This window comes from Salvelinus fontinalis, chromosome 32, assembly GCF_029448725.1.
Source record: "Salvelinus fontinalis isolate EN_2023a chromosome 32, ASM2944872v1, whole genome shotgun sequence".
Taxonomy (NCBI): domain Eukaryota; kingdom Metazoa; phylum Chordata; class Actinopteri; order Salmoniformes; family Salmonidae; genus Salvelinus; species Salvelinus fontinalis.
This window is the reverse complement of record NC_074696.1, coordinates 12,426,105-12,453,648: the sequence shown is the minus strand read 5'-3', so window position 1 is coordinate 12,453,648 and position 27,544 is coordinate 12,426,105. Positions and strand designations below refer to the sequence as shown.

Here is a 27,544-nt window from a genome sequence, read left to right as displayed (position 1 = left end):
ATAGCCTCCACATTGACTCTGTACCGGTACCCCCTGCATATAGCCTCCCCATTGATTGTTATGTAAATGTATTTACAGGCTTGTAAGTAAGCTTATTAGGCTTGTAAGTAAGCATTTCACTGTAAGGTCTACTACACCTGTTGTATTCAGCACATGTGACAAATACAATTTGATTTGATGTGTGTGTGTGTGTGTGTGTGTGTGTGTGTGTGTGTGTGTGTGTATGTGTGTGTGTGTGTGTGTGTGTGTGTGTGTGTGTGTGTGTGTGTGTGTGTGTGTGTGTGTGTGTGTGTGTGTGTGTGTGTGTGTGTGTGTGTGTGGACGTGTTTAACTTCTTGTAGGGGACCAGAAGTCCCTACAAGAATAGTAAACGAACAAAAAGTTGACCAGCTGGGGACATTTTGTTACTCCCCACAAGGTCAAATGCTATTTCTAGGGAGTTTAGGGTTAAGGTTAGAATTAGTGTTAGGGTTAGAATTAAGTTAAATATTAAGGTTAGGAGCTAGGGTTAGTTGTAGGGTTAGGGTTAGGAGCTAGGGTTAGGTTTAGGGTTAGGATAAAGTTTAGGTTTTTGGGTTAGGGTTAGGGTTAGGGTTAGGGTTAAGGTTAGGGTTAGGGTAAGAGTACGGGTTAAGTTTAGGGTTAGGGGTTAGGGAAAATAGGATTTTGAATGGGACTGAATTGTATGTCCCCACAAGGTTAGCTGTACAAGACTGTGTGTGTGTGTGTGTGTGTGTGTGTGTGTGTGTGTGTGTGTGTGTGTGTGTGTGTGTGTGTGTGTGTGTGTGTGTGTGTGTGTGTGTGTGTGTGTGTGTGTGTGTGTGTGTGTGTGTGTGTGTGTGTGTGTGTGTGCTGGATGTACTGGAGGAGATGTTTAATCTCACTCAAACCTACAGAGTCACTCAACCCTACTCAATCCTACAGAGGGCCTCCGCACAGTTGTTGGGCCCCGTGGAGAGGGGCCAGGTCTGGGCCAGGGGTCTGCCTCTCTGGTCTGGTAGAGTTGGTGGTCTGGTGTGGGGTAGTAGACTGGGCCCGGTCTAATCTGGAGGCTCTCTCTCTCTCTCTCTCTCTTTGTCTCTCTCTCTCTCTCTCTCTCTCTCTCTCTGTGTGTCTCTCTCTCTCTCTCTGTGTCTCTCTCTCTCTCTCTCTCTCTATCTCTCTCTCTCTCTCTCTCTCTCTCTCTGTGTCTCTGTGTCTCTGTCTCTCTCTCTCTCTCTCTCTCTCTCTCTCTCTCTCTCTCTCTCTCTCTCTCTCTCTCTCTCTCTCTCTCTCTCTCTCTCTCTCTCTCTCTCTCTCTCTCTGTGTGTGTGTGTCGGTTAGATGGTAAGTTGTCAACCACAATCGTGGACTTGATAGTTCTTTGCTACTTGATTTCATGTTGAGAGGTAGGCTATGCTACATTTCCATATAGCTGTTGTGTATTTTATTTGTATTTAACCTTTATTTATACAGGTTTTTCTCAGATAAAATCTATTTTTCAATAGAGACCTGGTCCAACACCAGCAATCCATCAAGCAATAACTTTGTAGGGCAGGCTATCTGCACAACAGTAGCAACAATCGAAGATAACGTTGCACATTTAATACAACATACTAAATGTCGACTATGTGTTTGAGTGTTTCAGAGAAAGTTTTTGACTCCGTTGCAGTTGAAAAAGTAATAGATTAAAACGTTTGTAGAATTAAACCACATTGCCACTCACGGGTGTGTTGGTGCGTCATAAAATAATTCAACCAATCAGAAAGCGACGTTGAGAAACGGGGTGCCTGAGACGTATAAAGCTGCAACATGGCGACTCTCCGAAGAGACTACGGAGAGTGGCGATACAACCGTTTTTAAGCCATATAGTTACGCCTCGTGCAATGTGGCGGGATTAGCACAAGCCTCGACACCCACAACATTGTAAACTATGTTTGCAGAGGTAAGTTCATACTCGCTCAAAGGAGTGTCTATAGTTTGTTTTCTGCGCTGGGCAGTGACAGCTAGATAGCCACATAGCTAACGTTAGCTAACCGTTGAGCATCGGCTCACAGGTAAACAGGAAGACGAGCACAGACAGGCTTGTCTGTTTTGAAAAAGCCTCTTTGCTAACTCGGTATTTATCAGTCCAGGATTAGACAGTTAATACAGTGAGCTGAAGTTATCCTTAGTGACAACACTGTGCTGGAATTAGCTTGTTGGCTAGGTTAAATAACCAACGTTATGCGATCACATGAGTTGTAACGACGTTGCTAAGAGAATATCTTTAGCTCAGGTGAGAATGGAATGGGCGCGTCCCAAAATAGTTAGTTGGCTAGCAACATCGTCTGTTGCCCTATTTGCCTCCTGGCAACATATATCTTCGCCTGCTAGTTAACTAGTTAAAGGGGAAATCAGCTCAAACTATATTTAGGCATGTTTTTTCTTCGTTAGTCCACTGTTGATACAGTCCCGAAATGTTTTGCATGTCAGCAGTCAAGTTTTGAAGATATTGGACTTTCAAGAAGTAAAGTGTGTCACTGACCACATCACCAACTACCTTTAGCCCTATTGGACTATAGTCCGGGGGAATCATTACATTCGTTCTGAACATTAAAACGCATCTCTTGCTGTACGGTTTTGGAAACATAGGAAGAGATCTTTAACATCATCATAAAAGGTTAAATTACTACACACCTTTTTTATAGGGGTAGGGTTAGTGTTCCCACAACGGAAGACAGGGGCGGCCACCTGTGTTGATTAGCTGTCTAGCGTGCTCTGAACATCTCTGTGTATAAGCATAACTGGGGAGGACGTGCATGTAGTTCATCAACTGGAGACACACACAGAGTATGGATCTGTGCAAAACTGCTACAGTAAGTGTATATATTTTTTTTTTGAAAGATAATTTCTTGCAGATATGAAAGATGAGGGTCATATCAGCAGTGATTCCTCTGGAAAAATGTGTAGCAGTGAAGGGCAAAAGTCATGTAGAAGGACTGAGAATCTCACTTCTGGTGTCTTTCTACTCCAAATTGAATGAAAATAAAATGATGCTGATACCATCTAAAATATGATATCCACCTCCAGAAATGAGCCCTATAACAAATTGGTACAGTTATTTGTTTAAATCATTTTTACATATTGGACTATCCATATAGCCTATGCATGGCTCATTATCAGGTTTGTTATTAGCAAAAAGCATTATCACCTGTAGCTCAACTGATGCAGCGTAGTGGCTATAAATACATAGGCTGAAGGATGGGGTTGCCTATCTGCATTTACTCTATTGGGATAATCATTAGTTAGATCCCAAATGTAATCTTATAACTAATTAGCATCCTATTAATGAATATTATGTCACAAAAAACTTGGTTGGCGGTTTACCCCAAGTTACCCTACAATTGACCTCTGTTACATTTAGCCCCACTCTCTCCTATGCACTCACTGTGAATTGCTGAGTGGTAACTGCTTAACCATAATGCTGCTAAAAACTCTGGGTTTACAATGGTGCAGTTTGTGCATATTTAGGAGTTGGAAAGTAGGAATAGAAAGCTGGGGTCGCCCTCTTTTAAAAAAAAATGTTTTGAACAAAGGCCTTTAAAACGTCTGTTTTCCTCAATTGCAAGAGTTGCTGTGCATTGACTGCCTGTCAGAATGCAGGTTTTCTTCGCTATGGCACTCGTAACTTCAATGTGCCTCGAGAGGAATATTTCTCACATAAAACACAGAACAACAAGCAGATGAGGTAAATAGATGAACTATTCTACTATGGGGCTGTCTGATTGTTTTATTCATTACTCATTTTGTTTGCAGAGGAATAGTACATTTGGACTGTTTTAACATCTATGACAGTACGCCTCGACAGATTTTGTTGTTGTCATGTTTCATATTTTTTTGTGCGTGGCTACAATGATTTTTGACACGTTGCATCACCACAGTTGAATAAATGACTGCAGCAGAAACACTGCATATCAGCATATGTTTCGAAAACCGTTTCTCTAGCGACGATTATTGACGTTTCTGAAACACAGCATGGGAATTGTAGTTCACACGTAGCCAACCGTGGGCGAGGCTAACTGCTGAAACACTACAGAGAAGGGTTTTCGAGAGCTAAGTAGTTTTAATTGCTAGCTAGCTGCGTATTTAATTCAATGGTTCTGATATGACATGTTTGACATGTTTGGCTAACTTATTACTACTCTGCCCTGGGCTGTGTAGACATCCATTTATGTTGGCCAGCTACATTTTGGTGATAATGCATGACGTTTAGTCTCTCTGCCCCCATCATTATCTGGCTTACAACTGGAACTGTCACTACTGGTCTAGTTTGTGGGCTATGTATGTTGTGTGGGCTATGTATGTTGTGTGGGCTATGTATGTTGTGTATGCCTGTGCTTTTGCAACCCTTAAACAATGTTTATTCTAGCTCTCTAGCTAGCTACATGCAAAGTAGCTACAGTTATCATCAGGCTTTTGAAGGGGTTAAGTCAGTTTCTATCCAACTCCATTTTTTCACCTTTGAAATAGGAATCAGACCAGTTTCAAGTCCAAAATAGATATGTATTGTATAGATCAGGTATGATTGCATGTCACGGGGAATGGGGAATTGTTATCTCAGCAGCCCTACTCAGTGCATTTCTCTATCGTCTGAACTCGCAGTGTTTTTTTGCATGTAAGTGAGCACGGTGGTGTGTTGCACTATCTACCAGTAATGTAGTCACCTCTCTGTGACGGTTCGCTATGTACGCGAAGCTACCTCTCTGTGACGGTTCACTATGTACTCGAAGCTACCTCTCTGTGACGGTTCGCTATGTACTCGAAGCTACCTCTCTGTGACGGTTCGCTATGTACTCGAAGCTACCTCTCTGTGACGGTTCACTATGTACTCGAAGCTACCTCTCTGTGACGGTTCACTATGTACTCGAAGCTACATCTCTGTGACGGTTCACTATGTACTGGAAGCTACCTCTCTGTGACGGTTCACTATGTACTGGAAGCTACCTCTCTGTGACGGTTCACTATGTACTGGAAGCTACCTCTCTGTGACGGTTCACTATGTACTCGAAGCTACCTCTCTGTGACGGTTCACTATGTACTCGAAGCTACCTCTCTGTGACGGTTCACTATGTACTCGAAGCTACCTCTCTGTGACGGTTCACTATGTACTCGAAGCTACCTCTCTGTGACGGTTCACTATGTACTCGAAGCTACCTCTCTGTGACGGTTCACTATGTACTGGAAGCTACCTCTCTGTGACGGTTCACTATGTACTGGAAGCTACCTCTCTGACGGTTCACTATGTACTGGAAGCTACCTCTCTGTGACGGTTCACTATGTACTGGAAGCTACCTCTCTGTGACGGTTCACTATGTACTGGAAGCTACCTCTCTGTGACGGTTCACTATGTACTGGAAGCTACCTCTCTGTGACGGTTCACTATGTACTGGAAGCTACCTCTCTGTGACGGTTCACTATGTACTGGAAGCTACCTCTCTGTGACGGTTCACTATGTACTGGAAGCTACCTCTCTGTGACGGTTCACTATGTACTGGAAGCTACCTCTCTGTGACGGTTCACTATGTACTGGAAGCTACCTCTCTGTGACGGTTCACTATGTACTGGAAGCTACCTCTCTGTGACGGTTCACTATGTACTGGAAGCTACCTCTCTGTGACGGTTCACTATGTACTGGAAGCTACCTCTCTGTGACGGTTCACTATGTACTGGAAGCTACCTCTCTGTGACGGTTCACTATGTACTGGAAGCTACCTCTCTGTGACGGTTCACTATGTACTGGAAGCTACCTCTCTGTGACGGTTCACTATGTACTGGAAGCTACCTCTCTGTGACGGTTCACTATGTACTGGAAGCTACCTCTCTGTGACGGTTCACTATGTACTGGAAGCTACCTCTCTGTGACGGTTCACTATGTACTGGAAGCTACCTCTCTGTGACGGTTCACTATGTACTGGAAGCTACCTCTCTGTGACGGTTCACTATGTACTGGAAGCTACCTCTCTGTGACGGTTCACTATGTACTGGAAGCTACCGCTCCGTGACGGTTCACTATGTACTGGTCTGGGAGATGAAGAGCTTTGTATTGTTAACTCCTCCCCTGTATGAGAGTCATACAAGCGCACACTTTTCTTAAATCTAAAGAAACCGAAACCGTACCGTGGCCCACAAACCGTGATGCATACTGAACCGTGGGCCCACTGTACCGTTACATCCCTAGTGTAGTGGGCCTCATCTAATCTAGTTATATCTGCTGATAAAGTCCCTCTCCTATGTAACATCTCTCTGCTGTGAGATTGTATCTAATAGCTCCACTGTATCTGCTTGTTCTCACTAACTGCTAATAATATGTAACACTCTGATTACTAGCAGGTCAATATATGACCTCTAGGTAAGGTAAGGCTGTGGCGCATTGTCTCCAGTTAATCTGGGGTGTTATGGAGGAGGGAGAGAGCATGGTGTTGTGCCAGATATCACAACCCTGTTACAGGCGGTTCCTTTCTGTTTCTCAAACCCTCTTAACAAGTCACTGTTTCAATGACCTGGGTCGAACTCCGGAGGCATATAATCAAATCCCATTTTATTTGTCACATGCTTCGTAAATAACAGGTGGTAGACTACCAGGTCTGAGTCGATGTGCAGGGGTAAGAGGTATTGGAGGGAGATGCAGTATGTACATATAGGTACGGGTAAAGTGACTAGACAACAGGATAGATAATAAACAGTAACAGCAGTATACTGTAGGTAGGGGTAAAGTGACTAGACAACAGGATAGATAATAGACAGTAACAGCAGTATACTGTAGGTAGGGGTAAAGTGACTAGACAACAGGATAGATAATAGACAGTAACAGCAGTATACTGTAGGTAGGGGTAAAGTGACTAGACAACAGGATAGATAATAGACAGTAACAGCAGTATACTGTAGGTAGGGGTAAAGTGACTAGACAACAGGATAGATAATAGACAGTAACAGCAGTATACTGTAGGTAGGGGTAAAGTGACTAGACAACAGGATAGATAATAGACAGTAACAGCAGTATACTGTAGGTAGGGGTAAAGGATAGATAATAAATAGTAGCAGCAGTGTTTGTGATGAGTCAAAAGAGTTAGTGCAATAAGGGTCTATGCAGATAGTTAAAATGTCCACCAATAGCGACTAACTATTTAGAAGTCTTATAAGCTTGGGAGTAGAAGCTGTTCAGGGTCCTGTTGGTTCCAGACATGGTGCATCGCTACCGCTTGCTGTGTGGTAGCAGAGAGACTTTGGTGGCTGGAGTCTTTTGATCACTTTTTAAGGTCACCTTCACCACCGTGCTGGGGGACAACCACCCTGCCTGGGGACAACCACCGTGCCTGGGGACAACCACCGTGCCTGGGGACAACCACCGTGCCTGGGGACAACCACCGTGCCTGGGGACAACCACCGTGCCTGGGGACAACCACCGTGCCTGGGGACAACCACCGTGCCTGGGGACAACCACCGTGCCTGGGGACAACCACCGTGCCTGGGGACAACCACCGTGCCTGGGGACAACCACCGTGCCGGGGGACAACCACCGTGCCGGGGGACAACCACCGTGCCGGGGGACAACCACCGTGCCGGGGGACAACCACCGTGCCGGGGGACAACCACCGTGCCGGGGGACAACCCTGCTACAGTGTGCCGGTGCCTGACTGAATACAACCCACAGCACAGTGTCCAGGCAGACTGAAGGGAGATTGTTGTTGTGGTGTAACTGGTGTTAGTGTAATATAGATCCTCACTGAGATGTGTTCCTCTCACAGCTAAATCTCATTCATCTGTCTTAATCAGAGCTTAGTGACAGGGAGGCGCCAGTCCATCAGAGTTGCTCCTCCGCACACGCGGCCTTCATCAGCCTGGGGTCAACCTAGAAAGCTTTAACAGTCCACAGTCTATGGGGGAAGCATGAGCATTGAGCCCAGTATACATCATCATTCTGAGGCCTGACTGAGCCCCCCCCAGCCCAGCTCCCTTCACTTTCTCTGGGATATCCACTCACTTTCTCAGAGGAGAGCTTTAATGTGCGGAGTCAATTCCTCACTCACTAAACCCTAACCCCTAACCCCTCCCTCACTCACTCTCACTAAACCCTAACCCCTCACTCACTAAATCCTAACCCGTCACTCACTCCCACTAAACCCTAACCCCTCACTCACTCCCACTAAACCCTAACCCCTCACTCACTAAACCCTAACCCCTCACTAAACCCTAACCCCTTGCCAACATTAGTAACTCCCCGCCCCCACCCCCTTCTCGGCTCACTGCTCCAAACCGCCATAAAAAAGCCAGACTACGGTTCGCAACTGGACATGGTGACAAAGACCATACTTTTTGGAGAAATGTCTGATGAAACAAAAATAGAACTGTTTGGCCATAATGACCATCATTATGTTTGGAGGAAAAAGGGGGAGGCTTGCAAGCCAAAGAACACCATCCCAACCGTGAATCACAGGGGGTGGCAGCATCATGTTGTGGGGGTGCTTTGCTCCAAGAGGGACTGGTGCACTTCACAAAATAGATGGCAACATGAGGATGGAAAATTTTGTGGATATATTGAAGCAACATCTCAAGACATCAGTCAGGAAGTTAGTTTGGTTGCAAATGGGTCTTCCAAATGGACAATGACCCCAAGCATACTTCCAAAGTTGTAGAAAAATGGTTTAAGGACAACAAAGTCCAAGTATTGGAGTGGCCATCACAAAGCCCTGATCTCAATCCTATAGAAAATTTGTGGGTAGAACTGAAAAGCGTGTGCGAGCAAGGAGGCCTACAATCCTGACTCAGTTACACCAGCTTTGTCAGGAGGAATGGGCCAAAATTCACCCAACTTATTGTGGGAAGCTTGTGGAAGGCTACCCAAAACGTTTGACCCAAGTTAAACAATTTCAAGACAATGTTACCAAATACTAATTGAGTATATGTAAACTTCTGACCCACTGGGAATGTGATGAAAGAAATAAAAGCTGAAATAAATCATTCTCTCTACTATTATTCTGACATTTCACATTCTTAAAATAAAGTGGTGATCCTAACTGACCTAAAACAGGAATATTTACTAGGATTATATGTCAGGAATTGTGAAAAACTGAGTTTAAATGTATTTGGCTAAGGTTTATGTAAACTTACGACTTCAACTGTATATATCATTACGTGTAAGTCATAAAATGGATGTTGCAACTAGTGTTATTCAGAGGTGGAAGCTTTCCATGGGAATTAACGGGAATATATGGGAATTAACGGGAATATATGGGAATTAACGGGAATATATGGGAATTAACGGGATTATATGGGAATTAATGAAAATGTATGCAAATTAATATTAATACCATTTAAATGTAATGTTTTTTGCATTGGATATATTTATCATATCATATGGAGACAGAAATATAAACCTTTTACCTTTTCATAAGTAGACATAATTGCAAATTATTAAATCCTTCCAATAGAAATTTAAAAAAAGCAATTTAGTTCCGAATTTAACTTTAACTTTAAATGAGTTGACTCTCCCCAAAACTTTTTCAACATATATCTGTAAAATGATAGTCTAGAAACTAAAGCTTTGGTTGTCTTCCCCTCAGGCTTCCATGTCTTCTCTGTGGACCTCCTCAATGTCCACCTCTTGAACATCAGACTCTGAGGCCTCATCTTCACTGTCACTTTCCAACCTTGTTGAGGATGGCTCGCTGTCAGGCTCAAAAATCTTTACATTTGCCCGGATTGCCACCGATTTTTCAACTCTTGTATTGGTCAGCCTGTTGCGTGCTCTGAGGCGGCTGATGATGGTGGGATATGGAGCATGAATGAGGCAACAGGGGAAAGAGCCTCAGATCCACAAAGTCTCTTCCACCAGGTGGCTGATGAGATGTTGGCACGACTGCCATCTTGCATCCTATTGCACCATCCCAAAGCCCTTGCTTGGAAGTGTACTTCGCCAGACTGCCAAGAACCTTGCCCTCTTCCAGGCCAAGGTGGCGAGACACGGTATTGATGAAACCATAGCCCTTGTTGATCTATGCACCAGACAGGATGCTCTTGCCAGCATACTTGGGGTCCAACATGTACGCTGCGGCATGTATGGGCTTCAGGCTTTTTGATGTATTTCAGAACTGTAGTTTCTTGTTGCTTGGAGCAACAGTGAAGTGGGCAGGGCAGTACGGATTTCTTCTCTTACATCTGCAAGCAGAGTCTGAACATCAGACAGGATGGCATTGTCTCCCTCATTATGTGCAATGGCTACTGCTATAGGTTTCAGGCTCCCAAAATACATCATCCAGGAGGATCCTCTTGATGGGGCTGTCCATATCGGCAGACTGTGATATGGCCATTTCTTGGAGAGGTCCTTCCCCTCCAGAAGACTGTCAAACATGATGACAACACCACCCCAACGGGTGTTGCTGGGCAGCTTCAATGTGGTGCTCTTATTCTTCTCACTTTGCTTGGTGAGGTAGATTGCTGCTATAACTTGATGACCCTTCCCATACCTAACCATTTCCTTGGCTCTCTTGTAGAGTGTATCCATTGTTTTCAGTGCCATGATGTCCTTGAGGAGCAGGTTCAATGCATGTGCAGCACAGCCAATGGGTGTGATGTGAGGGTAGAACTCCTCCACTTTAGACCAAGAAGCCTTCATGTTCGCAGCATTGTCTGTCACCAGTGAAAATACCTTCTGTGGTCCAAGGTCATTGATGACTGCCTTCAGCGCATCTGCAATGTAGAGACCGGTGTGTCTGTTGTCCCTTGTCTGCGCTCTTGTAGAATACTGGTTGAGGGGTGGAGATGATGTAGTTAATTATTTCTTGCCCACGAACATTCGACCACCCATCAGAGATGATTGCAATACAGTCTGCTTTCTTTATGATTTGCTTGACCTTCACTTGAACTTTGTTGAACTCTGCATCCAGCAAATGTGTAGATAAAGCATGTCTGGTTGGAGGGGTGTATGCTGGGAGAAGAACATTCAGAAATCTCTTCCAATACACATTGCCTTTGAGCATTTTCACCTCGAATAGAAGTAGAGGGACTTTTGTCAGAGGTTGCTTGTTGTGAGCACTGAGGGAACTTTATGCACTTGGCCAGATGATTCTGCATCTTTGTTGCATTCTTCACATGATTTGGCACAGTTTTTGCAAATGTACACAGCTTTTCCTTCTACATTAGCTGCAGTGAAATGTCTCCACACATCAGATAGTTCCCATGGCATTTTCCTGTAAAGATTAGAAAGAATGTGTTAAAAAAAAACAAATACAATTTCATGTACAGGTAAATAGTTAAGCAGTTAGATTAAACAACTCCTTTGTAAGATAATAAAAAATAAAATAAAAACATGTATGGAAACAGGTGAATTAACACTCCTCAGTTAGCAGGCAAGCTAAAACCCACATGGTGGCAAAAACTAACTAGCAGAAATTGGTAAGTTAGAAATTATTTAACCTGTTTGGGCTGCAAGCCCGAAATCGGACGAAAATGACAACAGCTGCAGGGCGCGAAATTCAAAATCTATTTTTTAAAAATATTTAACTTTTACACATTAACAAGTCCAATACAGCATTTGAAAGATAAACATCTTGTCAATCCAGCCAACATGTCCGATTTTTTAAATGTTTTACAGAGAAAACACCACATATATTTATGTTAGCTCACCACCAAATACAAAAGTGGACAGACACGTATGGATATGAATATGAAGTATGAATTATGATTGAAGTAGCATGCACAAGCCAACCGAAATAAACTAAAACCAACCTAAAGAGCCCAGAAAAAACGACCTCAGATGACAGTCATATAACATGTTACACAATAAATCTATGTTTTGTTCATAAAAAGTGCATATTTTAGCTATAAATCAGTTTTACATTGATGCTACCCAAAAATGCTAACACATATCTAGAGTCTGAATCCAGACGGGAGTAGCCAGAGAAAATACATACACCAACGTCGGCTACTAATTACACCTCATAAAACATTTCAGAAAAACATATGGTGGATAACTAATGAAAGACAGATATCGTGTGAATAAAGCCAACATTTCCGATTTTTGAAGTGTTTTACAGCGAAAACACAATATATCGTTATATTAGCTAACAACATAAGCTAGCATAAGGCAGCATTGATTCTAGTCAAGCGCTAGCCTAGCACAGTTAGCAGAGTTAGCATACAACAGTTCGACAGATATATGAAAAAGCATCCCAAATTGGGTCTTATCTTTCTTGATATTCCATCAGAATGTTGTAACGGGGTCCAATGTCCAGTAGAGTCTTTAGTTGGGTTCCAGAACGAATTATTTCCCTCTTTGGTTAGCAGGCACGATAGCATTGCAGCGCTACACAGCGTTTCTTCAAAAAAGTCTTCCGTCGTATCACATCTAAAGTCCAGAATAAATTGCAATAATATAATTAAAGTATATTGAAAAAACATACTTTAGGATGATTTTGTGACATGTATCAAATAATATCGTAGTCACACATCATATTCACCGTTATCTACCTTGTTCCAGAAGCCGAGACCAAATTATCCTTCGCGCCCGGAATTTTTTTTTAACTGCGCAGGTCTCACAAGAAGGTGTGTTATTCAGTCCATGGACGAGATATTCGACTCCTTTCAATTCTCACTTCCGCATTACAGCCTGACGAACGCCTGTGACGTGTCCCTATGGTCCTAAGTCAAAGGGCCTTTTATAGAGAAGGTCTTAAAGAGACACATCGCATTTTGGAAAACTCAATTCGGCTGGGAAAATGGCTGTAAAAATATTTCTGTTCGACTTAGAGAAACAATTCAAACCTTTTTAGAAACTACAGACTGTTATCTATCCAACAGTAGTAAATATATGCATATTGGAAAATAAAAAGTTTCTTAGGAGGCCGTTTGAAAATGTGCACACATTTTCCAGTTTTTTCAATATTCAGCTTGCAGCCCAAACAGCTTAAGCCGGCCTCCCGGGTGGCGCAGTGGTCTAGGGCACTGCAGCGCTAGCTGTGCCACCAGAGACTCTGGGTTCGCACCCAGGCTCTCTCGCTGCCGGCCACGACCGGGAGGTCCGTGGGGCGACGCACAATTGGCCTAGCGTCGTCCGGGTTAGGGAGGGTTTGGCCGGTAGGGATATCCTTGTCTCATCGTGCACCAGCGACTCCTGTGGCGGGCCGGGTGCAGTGCGCGCTAACCAAGGTAGCTAGGTGCACGGTGTTTCCTCCGACACATTGGTGCGGCTGGCTTCCGGGTTGGAGGCGCGCTGTGTTAAGAAGCAGTGCGGCTTGGTTGGGTTGTGTTTTCGGAGGACGCATGGCTTTCGACCTTCGTCTCTCCCGAGCCCGTACGGGAGTTGTAGCGATGAGACAAGATAGTAATACCTAACAATTGGATACCATGAAATTGGGGAGAAAAGAGGGTAAAATCAAAAAATATTTTTATAAAAGAAGAAATTATTTAACCTGTCTAGGATGAGCGTGCCGCTAGCGGCACCCCCCCCCCCCCCCCCCCCACTGAAAAACCAGTGCCGCGAAATTTAAAAAAAATTTTTTTTTTAAATATTTAACTTTCACACATTAAAGTCCAATACAGCTAATGAAAGACACAGATCTTGTGAATCCAGTCAACATGTCCGATTTTTAAAATGTTTTACAGGGAAGACACAATATGTAAAGATGTACATCTATTACCTAAAAACACATTAGCATAATCCACCATCTTTTATTTGTCCACCAACACCAGTAGCTATCACCAATTCGGCTAAACTAAGATATTTATAGCCCCTAACCAACAAAAAAACTCATCAGATGACAGTCTGATAACATATTTATGGTATGGGATAGGTTTTGTTAGAAAAAAGTGCATATTTCAGGTAGATGGCATAGGTTACAATTGCACCCACCGTCACAAATGGACTAGAATAATTACAATGAGCAACGTGTTTACCTAACTACTAATCATCAAACATTTCGTAAAAATACACAGCATACACTAATCGAAAGACACAGATCCTGTGAATACAGACAATATTTCAGATTTTCTAAGTGTCTTACAGCGAAAACACAATAAATCGTTATATTAGCATAGCACATAGCACATAGCAGCCCAGCATTGATTCTAGCCAAAGTGAGCGATAAAAGTCAACATCGCCAAAATATATTAATTTTTTCACTAACCTTCTCAGAATTCTTCCGATGACACTCCTGTAACATCATATTACACAATCCATATAGAGTTTGATCGAAAATGTTTATATTTAGCCACCAAAATCATGGTTAGACAATGTGAAATGTAGCTCAGCTGGTCAGAAAATGTCCTTGCGCCACTTAGACAGTGATCTACTCTTATACATAAATACTCATAAACGTGACTAAAAAATATAGGGTGGACAGGGATTGATAGACAATTTAATTCTTAATACAATTGCGGAATTACATTTTTTAAATTATCCTTACTTTTCAATACAGTTTGCGCCAAGCGAAGCTACGTCAAAAAACATGGCGTCCTAAGCCACTAACATTTTTCGACAGAAACACGATTTATCATAATAAAAATGTCCTACTTTGAGCTGTTCTTCCATCAGTATCTTGGGCAAAGGATCCTTTCTTGGGAGTAATCGTCTTTTGGTGGAAAGCTGTCCTCTTGCCATGTGGAAATGCCAACTGCGTTCGGGATGAACTGAAAAGCGTGCCCAGCTATTCACAGCGTTTCAAAAATAAATGTCCCAAAATCGCACTAAACGGATATAAATTGCTATAAAACGCTTTAAATTAACTACCTTAGGATGTTTTTAACTCCTATAACGAGTAAAAAGATGACCGGAGAAATATAACAGGCTAAACTAACGCTTGGAACAGGAGCGGGTCGGTGTCCTCCACGCGCGTTACGCACCAAGAAAAGACTTGCTAGCTACAGGGTTTTTTAATTTATAGTGCCTGTGAACGCGCAATCGACCCCATTGAAATCGTCATCACGTAAAGGCATCCAGGGGAAGACGTAAGCAGTGTCCGTATAGTCATAGCAAAAACAGTGCCCTTTTAACTGACTCCAGAACAGTGGCCAAAATTTCTGAAATCTGACTCCATGTCAGGGAAATTGCTGTAGAATGGGCTCTGTTCCACTTAGAGACAAAATTTCAACTCCTATAGAAACTATAGACTGTTTTCTATCCAATAATAATAATAATATGCATATTGTACGATCAAGGATTTTGTGGGAAGCCGTTTCAAAAATTACACGATTAGCATAAATAGTCTCAACAGCGCCCCCATCCTTAACAGGTTTTAAGCCCATTTTGTTGTAGGCTACTATTTAAGAGTTAACAAAAAATCATGTATGTCACATATATTCACCCCACCCAGTGTTGTAATCCAAATTTACCAGAAAGCATGTAGTCCTTGGCTCAGACTGTGTAGTAGTGTGGGCTCAATAGCATCTCATTAATGTGCAAGATCTTGAGAATCAGCTGTACATGTGAAGGAAGAGTGGACTGTGTATGCAGAGGGTTGCAATTCCATTGAATTGGGGATAGTTTAACTAAAATATGCCACAAGACCTAGAATTGCCTTGTGTATCCCACAAAAAAGGTTCACTGTTATAAGCTAACTTTTTTTTGATGAATTTAAGCAAAATTCCCCAAATTCCTGGGCTTAACTTCCCACGGAAAATTTTCCCGAAATTTCCTGGAAAGTTTTCGACCCTTTGCAACCCTAGTTGCGACTGAGGATTCTAGCTTTAAAACTCTTTTGCTCTTGCTTTGTAACCCTTCACTCTCATTTCGAACCCTCCTCTTGCGTTTGGAACCGTTGGATCTCGTCCTCTGATGTCAGACACCTGTATCATCCTCTCTGGTCTCCACTAGCCTGTTGACCAGTGTGCTAGCAAGGGAATGGAGGTCCTACTCAGTCTTTTTGGCTCAGGGCAGTTTCTGTTGCACATTTAGGACTGTACGCTGACTGACCAATCCCCTCTGTGTTAAGCCAGTGGAGTATTGGATCAGCTACCTCAGCCTGTAAATAGTAAAAGTTAACCCTGTCGTGGTTTAGTAAGCCCTGTCATTCTCTAGCTGAAGGATGGACACTATACAGTGTCAGTATGAGAGACGAGACAGCCAGGCGTGACCACAGATAGCTATAGGTGAGACTTGACTGAGTCTATTGTGGGCAGAGAGGAATATTTATTCAGCCTTCTCTCACCCATTTCTGTTGGAATAGTTTCCCTGGACCTTCTTGGTACCCTACATTATCACGGAAGACATGAACAGAATTGTTACGCACATTTCTGTTGTTTTTGATTTGTTGTGGCTGATGACTGACTCAGTGTGCCGAGCTACTGTTTTAATTTGTATTCTCTCCCACTAGCCCGTCCCTGCATGTCTGCTCTTAATGCTGATAAGGTTAGCCTCGATCAGAATATGGAAGGCTAGCCACCAATAATATCATGACTAACTGTCTGTCCTCGTATTCAGACCGTGACTGTTCCCTGGAGGCTCCACTGTGACGGCAACACTGTGATAACCCAGCTCTGGCCTGCTGATATGGACCCGCTAACACCATTATGTGTACGTGTGTGTGTGTCAAGTCAAGGACATCTACTAGCAGCCAGGCACCTCGTGAATATGGAGAGGCCTCCTTATCCCTGCTATTTGTGGTATAAAGACCCTGACTGTCTGATAAATAAATACATAAATAATTAAATACAAGGTGAACCTTACGATCAAAAATGTGTGTTGGACCGGCTGGTGGTGTTAGCAGTAGGAGGCTCTGACTAGTGACCGGGCATGTTCATTCCTCAGTCAGGGAGAGTGACATGTTTTTAGGTCGTCTCACATGACAGCCTACTAATATGCTACTTCTCACCAGAACTAGTCTAGGGTAGCATTTTGAGATTTAGCCTACCGTTAGTGACAGCCCAGTCCCTTAGCTAGTGTGTGTCGGATGCAGCATAATGTTTTTACATTCCCCTGTGTGTAATAATGTAATGTAGTAGGCTGTAGCACCAGGTCAACGACCTGTAGAAGTCAGAATGCTCTGTTGTTATTTGGCCATTGTCTTGTTTACTCTCAGGTGAATGTGTGAGCAGGAAGACATTGACAAGGCTGTATGATTCTGTGAGTGAGGGGTAACGCTGCCCGTGTGCGTTTCCGTGTGTGTATTGTGTGTGTATTGTGTGTGTGTGTGTGTGTGTTTGTGTAATATAAAGTTGTGTAGGGATAGCCCGGCTCGGTCCAGTGTGGTTGATTAAAACAGATGGTGTTGATGTTAAAACAGTGTAAGCTGGAAGGATTCAGAGTATTCTGCTGCTATCTCTTGCCTAGTGTGATGCTTATAGCTGGAAATACTGCTGTATTAGTCAACACCATCACCCTGACCTCTGGAAAGGTCAGGACCCATCCACTGTGTGTGTGTGGAACGGGGACACCATGTTCTGGAATCCTCTAAACATTCCATTACATCCATCACATGACCAGTCTTTTGAACAGACCACGGATACTCGTGTGTGCGTGTACATGCTTGTGTACTGTGTGGTGCAGTCATAACTAATACAGTACATTGGAGTAGCTTGTAGTCTGTCACTGTTCTGGCTTTCTGTTCATTCTCAGTAGTAGTGACTGTCCTATGACTGTCCTCAGACTACTGGTCTATAGGATATGCAGTAGCAGGCAGTAGCAGGCAGTAGCAGGCAGTAGCAGGCAGTAGCAGGCAGTAGCAGTAGCAGTAGCAGTAGCAGTAGCAGTAGCAGTAGCAGTAGTAGTAGGCGGCTATGACTGTCCTCAGACTACTGGTCTATAGGATTTAGAGTAGTAGTAGTAGTGGGCGGCTATGACTGTCCTCAAAATACTGATCTATAGGATTTAGGTTCTATTGTTACTGTGACAGAGGAGTGGCCATGTTTCAACACATTCTAGAACACTGTTGCTATGGTTCTGACACGCTGAGTCATGATCTCTAGACTAGGTTTGGCTGTTATTCTGATATTCCATACTGTTGCTGTACCTTACCAGGTTCTACGGTATTACCGGCAGTGCACAGAAGGAGCGCTATTTATTTCCAAATGTAAAAAAATAACAAAAATACTCAATATTCAGTTCATGGGTAGAAACAGGTCATTGGGTCTAACGGTCGTCTCGAGCTGGACTGCGCATGTTGAACATTATTTTTGATGACAATGTAACAGTGTCAGTAGGAGTGACATCGGCCAGAATCTAGGCTGTGCCTTTGCATTAGGACAAAATTACTAAGAAATCGTTTTTGACTTCTCAAGCCTCAAACCTCAGTCTGGTCTGCAGCGTTCCTGGAAGTCTTGCGATGTTGAACCTCCGTGTTCAGAAACTCCGTGGTTCTAGTTAGGGATGCACGATATATCGGTGAACATATCGGAATCGGCTGACATTAGCTAAAAATGCCAACATCGGTATCTGCCCGACGTCTAGTTTAATGCCGATGTTAACCGATGTCAAAGCACCCATGCACACCTATATAACGTAGGTACATGGCGTAATGACGCCACGTAAAATGTTGGGACTACACGTGCAACACAGTATTCTTAACCTAGCCCACAATGTCTGCTGTGTAGATCGAGCAGTTAACAAGTCAAGCAGTTATTTGAAAGATAGAATTTCAGCGAGACAACTCAAAGGCGAAATCCATTAACACCAAAATAATAGAATTCATTGCTCTTAAAAATCAACCGTTCTCTGTCGTGGGTGATGTTGGCTTTCGACCGACTGGTCGAGCACAGGTAAACACTACCAAGTGCGCTATTTTCAGATGTTGCCCTACCGGAGTTACACAGTAATAGCGTCACTGCTATTAGCTTCACGACATACATACTATGGAATGCCGTTTGGGTCTTTGCATGTCAAAAAATATAGTAGCACTGTCAAAGCTGTACAAAAAAGTCTGCAGACACCGGCCACGATCGATGTGTTTACAATACCGCGTTGGTAATAAAGCATAATTTGTTCGACTGCAACTTCTGTGGTAGTTAGCTTTAGCTTGGTACCTAGCTAGCACCAATACAACCAGCCTAAAAACAATGACTGATAGAAACTGCAGTCATTTTCATTATTCTTAGCAATGATTTAGGAATCCTTGTAAGTATTAGTTAGGTTGCCACTTGTTGTTCGCCTATTGAAATTGAACTTCAGTTCATGAAAATAAATAGCAAGCCAGCTACTTAACCCTGTTGTCCAAAGCTAATGTTATATGCAGCCAGCTAGCTTCATCTGGCTAGTGATGCTCGACCAGACCGGGTTATGTGTTGTGAAGCTAGCCACGATAAGGATTAGGCACAATAGTGGAATTTGCGGTTTGCCTTCAAAGTAAAAGTATGTCATTGACAGTGATTCAAATTAATACAAAAAGTAGAATTATGCCATACTTTTATTTTAAAGGCTAACCACAAAGTCCACTTGTGGCTAATCCTTATTGTGGCTAGCTTCACATAGATGGATCCGACCACCATTAATCAAATAAGAACTGTCTTATAAATTAGGGTTATTTTAGATGATGACACCTAGCTAACTATATTGTCGTTTTGCTATGTTTTTGGGGAAGAACATTGTTTGCATCCATGAACTAGCTAGCTTTTTTTATGACCAGCACTGTAGGTGCACGAGACTTTACCAGCATCATAGCATACGTATCGATGAATTATGACACATGAAATACGAGTGATAGTGTAGTCAATGTGTAATAACTACGTAAAAAATTAATGAACGCATTAAATTGTGACGTGCAGTCATATTCAGGTCCTGATTGGTCAACAAGCTTATTTGACACGTCAAATAGTGTTATTTGACACGCAAAGACCCAGACGACGTTCCGTAGAAAACCTGGTTGAGAATGAAATGACTGAACAAAATGAAGAACGAAACAACACAGCAAGTAGGTGAAAAATGTTTTGATTATGTTTCACAGGTAATGGGGACATATGTAAATGCCAACAAATAACTCTTGTGTGTGTGTAACTTTTATTTAACTAGGAAAGTCAGTTAACCTGTTTGGGGTGCAAGCCCGACCTCGGACCGAAAATGACAACAGCTGCAGAGCGCGAAATTCAAAATCTATTTTTTAAAAATATTTAACTTTTACACATTAACAAGTCCAATACAGCATTTGAAAGATAAACATCTTGTCAATCCAGCCAACATGTCCGATTTTTTAAATGTTTTACAGAGAAAACACCACATATATTTATGTTAGCTCACCACCAAATACAAAAGTGGACAGACACGTATGAATTATGATTATGAAGTATGAATTATGATTGAAGTAGCATGCACAACCAACCGAAATAAACTAAAACCAACCTAAAGAGCCCAGAAAAAACGACCTCAGATGACAGTCATATAACATGTTACACAATAAATCTATGTTTTGTTCATAAAAAGTGCATATTTTAGCTATAAATCTGTTTTACATTGATGCTACCCAAAAATGCTAACACATAGCTAGAGTCTGAATCCAGCCGGGAGTAGCCAGAGAAAATACATACACCAACGTCGGCTACTAATTACACCTCATAAAACATTTCAGAAAAACATATGGTGGATAACTAATGAAAGACAGATATCTTGTGAATACAGACAACATTTCCGATTTTTGAAGTGTTTTACAGCGAAAACACAATATATCGTTATATTAGCTAACATCATAAGCTAGCATAAGGCAGCATTGATTCTAGTCAAGCGCTAGCCTAGCATAGTTAGCAGCGTTAGCATTCAACAGTTCGACATATATATGAAAAAGCATCCCAAATTGGGTCTTATCTTTCTTGGTACTCCATCAGAATGTTGTAACGGGGTCCAATGTCCAGTAGAGTCTTTAGTTGGGTTCCAGAACGAAGGATTCCCCTCTTTGGTTAGCTAGCACGGTAGCATTGCTGCGCCAGAAAGCGTTTCTTCAAAAAATTCTTCCGTCGTTTCACATCTAAAGTCCAGAATAAATTGCAATAATATAATTAAAGTATATTGAAAAAACAACCTTTAGGATGATTTTGTGACATGTAGCAAATAATATCGTAGTCAGGCATCATATTCAAAGTTATCTACCTTGTTCCAGAAGCCGAGATCAAATTATCCTTCGCGCCCGGATTTTTATTTTAACTGCGCATGTCTCACAAGAAGTTCTGTTATTCAGTCCAGGGACGAGATATTCGACCCCTTTCAATTCTCACTTCCGCATTACAGTCTGAGGTACGCCTCTGACGTGTCTCTATGGTCCCAAGTCAAATGGCCTTTTATAGAGAAGGTCTTAAAGAGACACATCGCATTTTGGGAAACTCAATTCGGCTGGGAAAATGGCTGTAAAAATATTTCTGTTCGACTTAGAGAAACAATTCAAACCTTTTTAGAAACTACAGACTGTTATCTATCCAACAGTAGTAAATATATGCATATTGGAAAATAAAAAGTTTCTTAGGAGGCCGTTTGAAAATGTGCACACATTTTCCAGTTTTTTCAATATTCAGCGTGCAGCCAGAACAGGTTAAGAACAATTTCTTATTTACAATGACGGCCCGGATGACGCTGGGCCAATTGTGCACCGCCCTATGGGACTCCAAATCACGGCCGGATGTGATACAGCCTGGATTCGAACCAGGGACTGTAGTGACGCCTCTTGCACCGCTGTGTGTGTGTGTGTTAACTATTTAACTGTACTAAAATTCTTAAAAGGCCGCAATTTTTTTTAAATATCGGTATCGGGTTTTTGGCAAGGAAAATATTGGATATCGGTATTGGCCAAAAATGTCATATTGGTACATCACTAGTTCTAGTGTCTCAAGGGGCATGTTTTTTTTCGCGCAAAAAAGGAAGGATAAAACATATCTTGCTGCGTCTTGTAAAAGCAGATATAAAATGCTTGTTTTTGTCAATTCTGCTCTGCTTCAGTCAGGGTTTGGTCCAAATCATGTGGAAGGACTCATTTCATGCTTCAGTTGCACTTTTCCACTCAGGAAATATCTTTGCTATTGTCGTTGGATCACCAGACAGCTCTCACTGATGTGATGGCTACTTTTCTATCCAGACAGCTCTGACTGATGTGATGGCTACTTTTCTATCCAGACAGCTCTGACTGATGTGATGGCTACTTTTCTCCTGTACTTTCCTCCGGTATAGTTTTACTTTCCGCTGGTGTAGTTTTTCCTCTGGTTGGAAGTTAAATGCTTTAGAAAAAGTAGCTGGCTACGTTCTTTCAATGATAAACATTAGAAATATGATGGCAAATGCATAGTTTTCGCTAAACATACCTTGCTTTTTCATTGCACGCCCATTTACTTGTGTGTGTGGCTGTTAGCCAAATAGCATTGCACTTCTGTTGTCATGAAACATGGGACCAAAACTTTACATGTTTCAATTATATTTTTGTTCACTATATGTTGGTGGGAACTTGGCCATTTATGTCACTGAGAACAATACCTACAGTTGAAGTCGGAAGTTTACATACACTTAGTTTGGAGTCATTAAGACTCGTTTTTCAACCACTCCACACATTTCTTGTTAACTTCTCTGGGATATGTGGGACGGTAGCGTCCCACTTGGCCAAAAGCCAGAAAAAATGTAGTGCGCCAAATTCAAATATATTACTATAAAAATCTATCTTTCATGAAATCACACATGAAGACACCAAATTAAAGCTACACATGTTGTGAATCCAGCCAACATGTCTGATTTCAAAAAGGATTTACGGCGAAAGCACACCAAACGATTGTTAGCTCAGTACATAGCCACAGAAAAACACAGCCATTTCCCCAGCAAAAGATAGTAGTCACAAACAGCAGAAATAGAGAAAAAATGTATCACTAACCTTTGATCTTCATCAGATGACACTCATAGGACATCATGTTACACAATACATTTATGTTTTGTTCGATAATGTGCATATTTATATCCACAAATCTCGGTTTACATTGGTGCCATGTTCAGAAATGTCTCCAAAATATCCGGAGAAATTGCAGAGAGCCACGTCAAATAACAGAAATACTCATCATAAACTTTGATGAAAGATACATGTTTTACATATAATTAAAGATACACTTGTTCTTAATGCAACCGCTGTGTCAGATTTCAAAAACTTTACGTAAAAAGCACACCAAGCAAAAATCTGAGACGGCGCTCAAACATAACATTTCTCCGCCATGTTGGAGTCAACAGAAATACGAAATTACATCATAAATATTCCCTTACCTTTGATCATCTTCATCAGAATGCACTCCCAGAAATCCTAGTTCCACAATAAATCGTTGTTATGTTCGATAATGTCCATTACTTATGTCTAAGTAGCTACTTTTTCTAGCATGTTTAGTGCACATGTCCAAACGCTCGCTCAAATGCAGGCGAACTCGGACGAAAACTTCAAAAAGTTATATAACAGGTCGACTAAACTGGTCAAACTAAGTAGAAAATCAATCTTCAGGATGTTGTTATCATATATATCCAATAAAGTTCCAACCGGAGCATTCCTTCATGTCTGTAGAAGTTATGGAACGCAAGGTGATATCATGAGGAAAGCGCGTGACCAGGAACTGGCAATCTGCCAGACCACTGACTCAAACACCTCCCATCTGGCCCTACAACACAGCATAATCTTCCTTCCACGTTCTACAGACTGTTGACATCTAGTGGAAGGCGTAGGAAGTGCAAACAGATCCATATCTTACAGGGAATTGAATCGGCGATGAGTTGAACATTAACCAGTCTCAGAATTCTCACTTCCTGTTTGGATTTTTTCTCAGGTTTTTACCTGCCATATGAGTTCTGTTATACTCACAGACATCATTCAAACAGTTTTAGAAACTTCAGTGTTCTATATCCAATAATACTATTCATATATTAGCATCTGGGACAGAGTAGGAGGCAGTTCACTATGGGCACGCAATTCATCCAAAAGTGAAAATGCTGTCCCCTATCATAAAGAGGTTAACAAACTATAGTTTTGGCAAGTCGGTTAAGACATCTACTTTGTGCATGACACAAGTCATTTTTCCAACAATTGTTTACAGACAGATTATTTCACTTATAACTGTATCACAATTCCAGTGGGTCAGAAGTTTACATACACTAAGTTGACTGAGCCTTTAAACAGCTTGGAAAATTCCAGAAAATGTCATAGCTTTAGAAGCTTCTGTTAGGCTAATTGACATCATTTGAGTCAATTGGAGATGTACCTGTGGATGTATTTCAAGGCCTACCTTCAAAGTGCCTCTTTGCTTGACATCATGGGAAAATCTAACGAAATCACCCAAGACCTCAGAAAAAACATTGTAGACCTCCACAAGTCTGGATCATCCTTGGGAGCAATTTCCAAATGCCTGAAGGTACGACGTTCATCTGTACAAACAATAGTACACAAGAATAAACCCAATGGGACCACGCAGCCGTCATACCGCTCAGGAAGGAGACGCGTTCTGTCTCCTAGAGATGAACGTACTTTGGTGCGAAAAGTTCAAAATCAATCCCAGAACAACAGCGAAGGACCTTGTGAAGATGCTGGAGGAAACGGGTACAAAAGTATCTATATCCACAGTAAAAACGAGTCCTATATCGGCATAACCTGAAAGGCCGCTCAGCAAGGAAGAAGCCACTGCTCAAAAACCGCCATTAAAAAGCCAGACTACGGTTTGCAACTGCACATGGGGACAAAGATCGTACTTTTTAGTGAAATCTCCTCTGGTCAACAAAAATAGAACTGTTTGGTCATAATGACCATCGTTATGTTTGGATGAAAAAGGGGGAGGCTTGCAAGCTGAAGAACACCATCCCAACTGTGTAGCACGGGGTGGCAGCATCATGTAGTGGGGGTGCTTTGCTGGAGGAGGGACTGGGGCACTTCACAAAATAGATGACATCATGAGGCAGGAAAATGATGTGGATATATTGAAGCAACATCTCAAGACATCAGTCAGGAAGTTAAAGCTTGGTCGCAAACGGGTCTTTCAAATGGACAATGACCCCAAGCATACTTCCAAAGTTGTGACAAAATGGCTGAAGTACAACAAAGTCAAGATATTGGAGTGGCCATCACAAAGCCCTGATCTCAATCCTATAGAAAATTTGTAGGCAGAACTGAAAAAGCGTGTGCGAGCAAGGAGGCCTACAATCCTGACTCAGTTACACCAGCCATGTCGGGAGGAATGGGCCAAAATTCACCCAATTTATTGTAGGAAGCTTGTGGAAGGCTACCCAAAACGTTTGACCCAAGTTAAACAATTTAAAGGCAAAGCTACTAAATATACAAATTGAGTGTATGTAAACTTCCGACCCACTGGGAATGTGATGGAAGAAATAAAATCTGAAATAAATCATCCTCTATTATTCTGACATTTCACATTCTTAAAATTAAGTGGTGATCCTAACTGACCTAAGACAGGGAAATGTTACTAGGATTATATGTCAGGAATTGTGAAAAACTGAGTTTAAATGTATTTGGCTAAGGTGTATGTAAACTTCTGACTTCAACTCTATGTATCCTTAGAAACCTTCCTAGTGTACTGATGGTTATTTAATCCCTCAGGCACTCGATCCAACTTGTGTTGAGATGACCTGAACCCCGGGCTCTATCGCTCTATAGTGTAGATGACCTGAACCCCGGGCTCTATCGCTCTATAGTGTAGATGACCTGAACCCCGGGCTCTATCGCTCTATAGTGTAGATGACCTGAACCCCGGGCTCTATCGCTCTATAGTGTAGATGACCTGAACCCCGGGCTCTATCGCTCTATAGTGTAGATGACCTGAACCCCGGGCTCTATCGCTCTATAGTGTAGATGACCTGAACCCCGGGCTCTATCGCTCTATAGTGTAGATGACCTGAACCCCGGGCTCTATGGTGTAGATGACCTGAACCCCGGGCTCTATCGCTCTATAGTGTAGATGACCTGAACCCCGGGCTCTATCGCTCTCAGCAGGGTGGTGGCTCTACAGTGAGTGTCCTGTCCTGGGCCTATAATGTGTAAACTGTACACTTCCTTTCAGGAGCAAGTCTGTGTTAACCATGGTCTAGTTCTCCCTTCCTTCCTGCACCTGGAGTGCCCTGCTTCATTGAGTGACACACACACACACACACACACACACACACACACACACACACACACACACACACACACACACACACACATCCTGTGGCGTACTGTATTAGCATCGAATAGCCCCCGCGATATGCAACTTTTCAGGGAAGTCAGGAACCAATGTACACAGTCAGTTAGGAAAGAAAAGGCTAGCTTTTTCAAACAGAAATTTGTGTCCTGTAGCACTAATTCCAAAAAGTTTGGGACACTGTAAAGTCCATGGACAATAAGAGCACCTCCTCCCATTTGCCCACTGCTCTGAGAATAGGAAACAATGTCACCAACAATAAATCCACGATAATTGAGAATTTCCTTAAGCATTTTTCTACGGCAGTCTGGTTAGACTGTAAACTCTCCTTGCAGACTCACATTAAGCATCTCCAATCCAAAATAAAATCTAGAATCAGCTTCCTATCTCGCAACAAAGCCTCCTTCACTCATGCTGCCAAACATACCCTCGTAAAACTGGCTATCCTACCGATCCTTGACTTCGGTGATGCAATTTACAAAATAGCCTCCAACACTACTCAGCAAATTGGATGTAGTCTATCACCGTACCATCCGTTTTGTCACCAAAGCCCCATATACTACCCACCACTGCGACCTGTATGCTCACGTTGGCTGGCCCTCGCTACATATTCGTCGCCAAACCCACTGGCTTCAGGTCATGTACATGTCTCTGCTAGGTAAAGCCCCGCCTTATCTCAGCTCACTGGTCACCATAGCAACAACCACCCGTAGCAAGCGCTCCAGCAGGTATATTTCACTGGTCACCCCCAAAGCCAACACTTCCTTTGGCCGCCTTTCCTTCCAGTTCTCTGCTGCCAATGACTGCAATTACAAAAATAGCTGGAGACTTATCTCCCTCACTAACTTTAAGCACCCACTATCTCTACTTCTGCACATCTATCACTCCAGTGTTAATGCTAAATTTGAATTATTTTGCCACTATGGCCTATTTATTGCCTTAACTCCCTAATCTTCTACATTTCCACACACTGTACATAGATTTTTCTATTGTGTTATTGACTGTACGTTTGTGTATCCCATGTGTAACTCTGTTGATTTTGTCGCACTGCTTTGCTTTATCTTGGCCAGGTCACAGTTGTAAATGAGAACTTGTTCTCAACTGGCCTACCTGGTTAAATAAAGGTGAAATATAACACACACACCTGTATCACCTCATTTAGCACTCCTGGAACGTTTACCTCTCACAGAAAACGATCAGAATAATGTCAACTAAACAATCAATGTAAACTAAATTAATTTAGAGCCTCTGGAAGACAATCCTCATGCAGAATAGATTTGGGACCAGCTTTAGCTGTTAGCCTGGCTGTCTTTCAAGTAGCCTGAATAATTTCTCAGATGTAAGCTAATCACCTGAGGTAATGAATTAACTCATTGTAGGTTGTTAGCATGTATGATATGTGCCAGTATTGGCTGGAGACTGGGTTACGTAGACAGACTGCTAGCATTAGCTTGCTCGTGTTAGCCTGCGCTGTAGGCTGTGT

The 27,544-nt window shown here is 42.4% G+C and overlaps 1 protein-coding gene across 1 annotated transcript in view; it reads left to right on the top strand.

Moving 5' to 3' along the window:
* Positions 1 to 2,078: 2,078 nt before the first annotated feature.
* LOC129830753 (sorting nexin-13-like) overlaps positions 2,079 to 27,544 on the top strand; it is a 63,975-nt gene continuing 38,509 nt past the window's right edge. Inside the window, exon 1 of the mRNA XM_055893444.1 lies at positions 2,079 to 2,837. Coding sequence (XP_055749419.1) covers positions 2,814 to 2,837 — 24 coding nt within the window. The 5' untranslated portion in view covers positions 2,079 to 2,813. The remainder of the gene's footprint in view (positions 2,838 to 27,544) is intronic.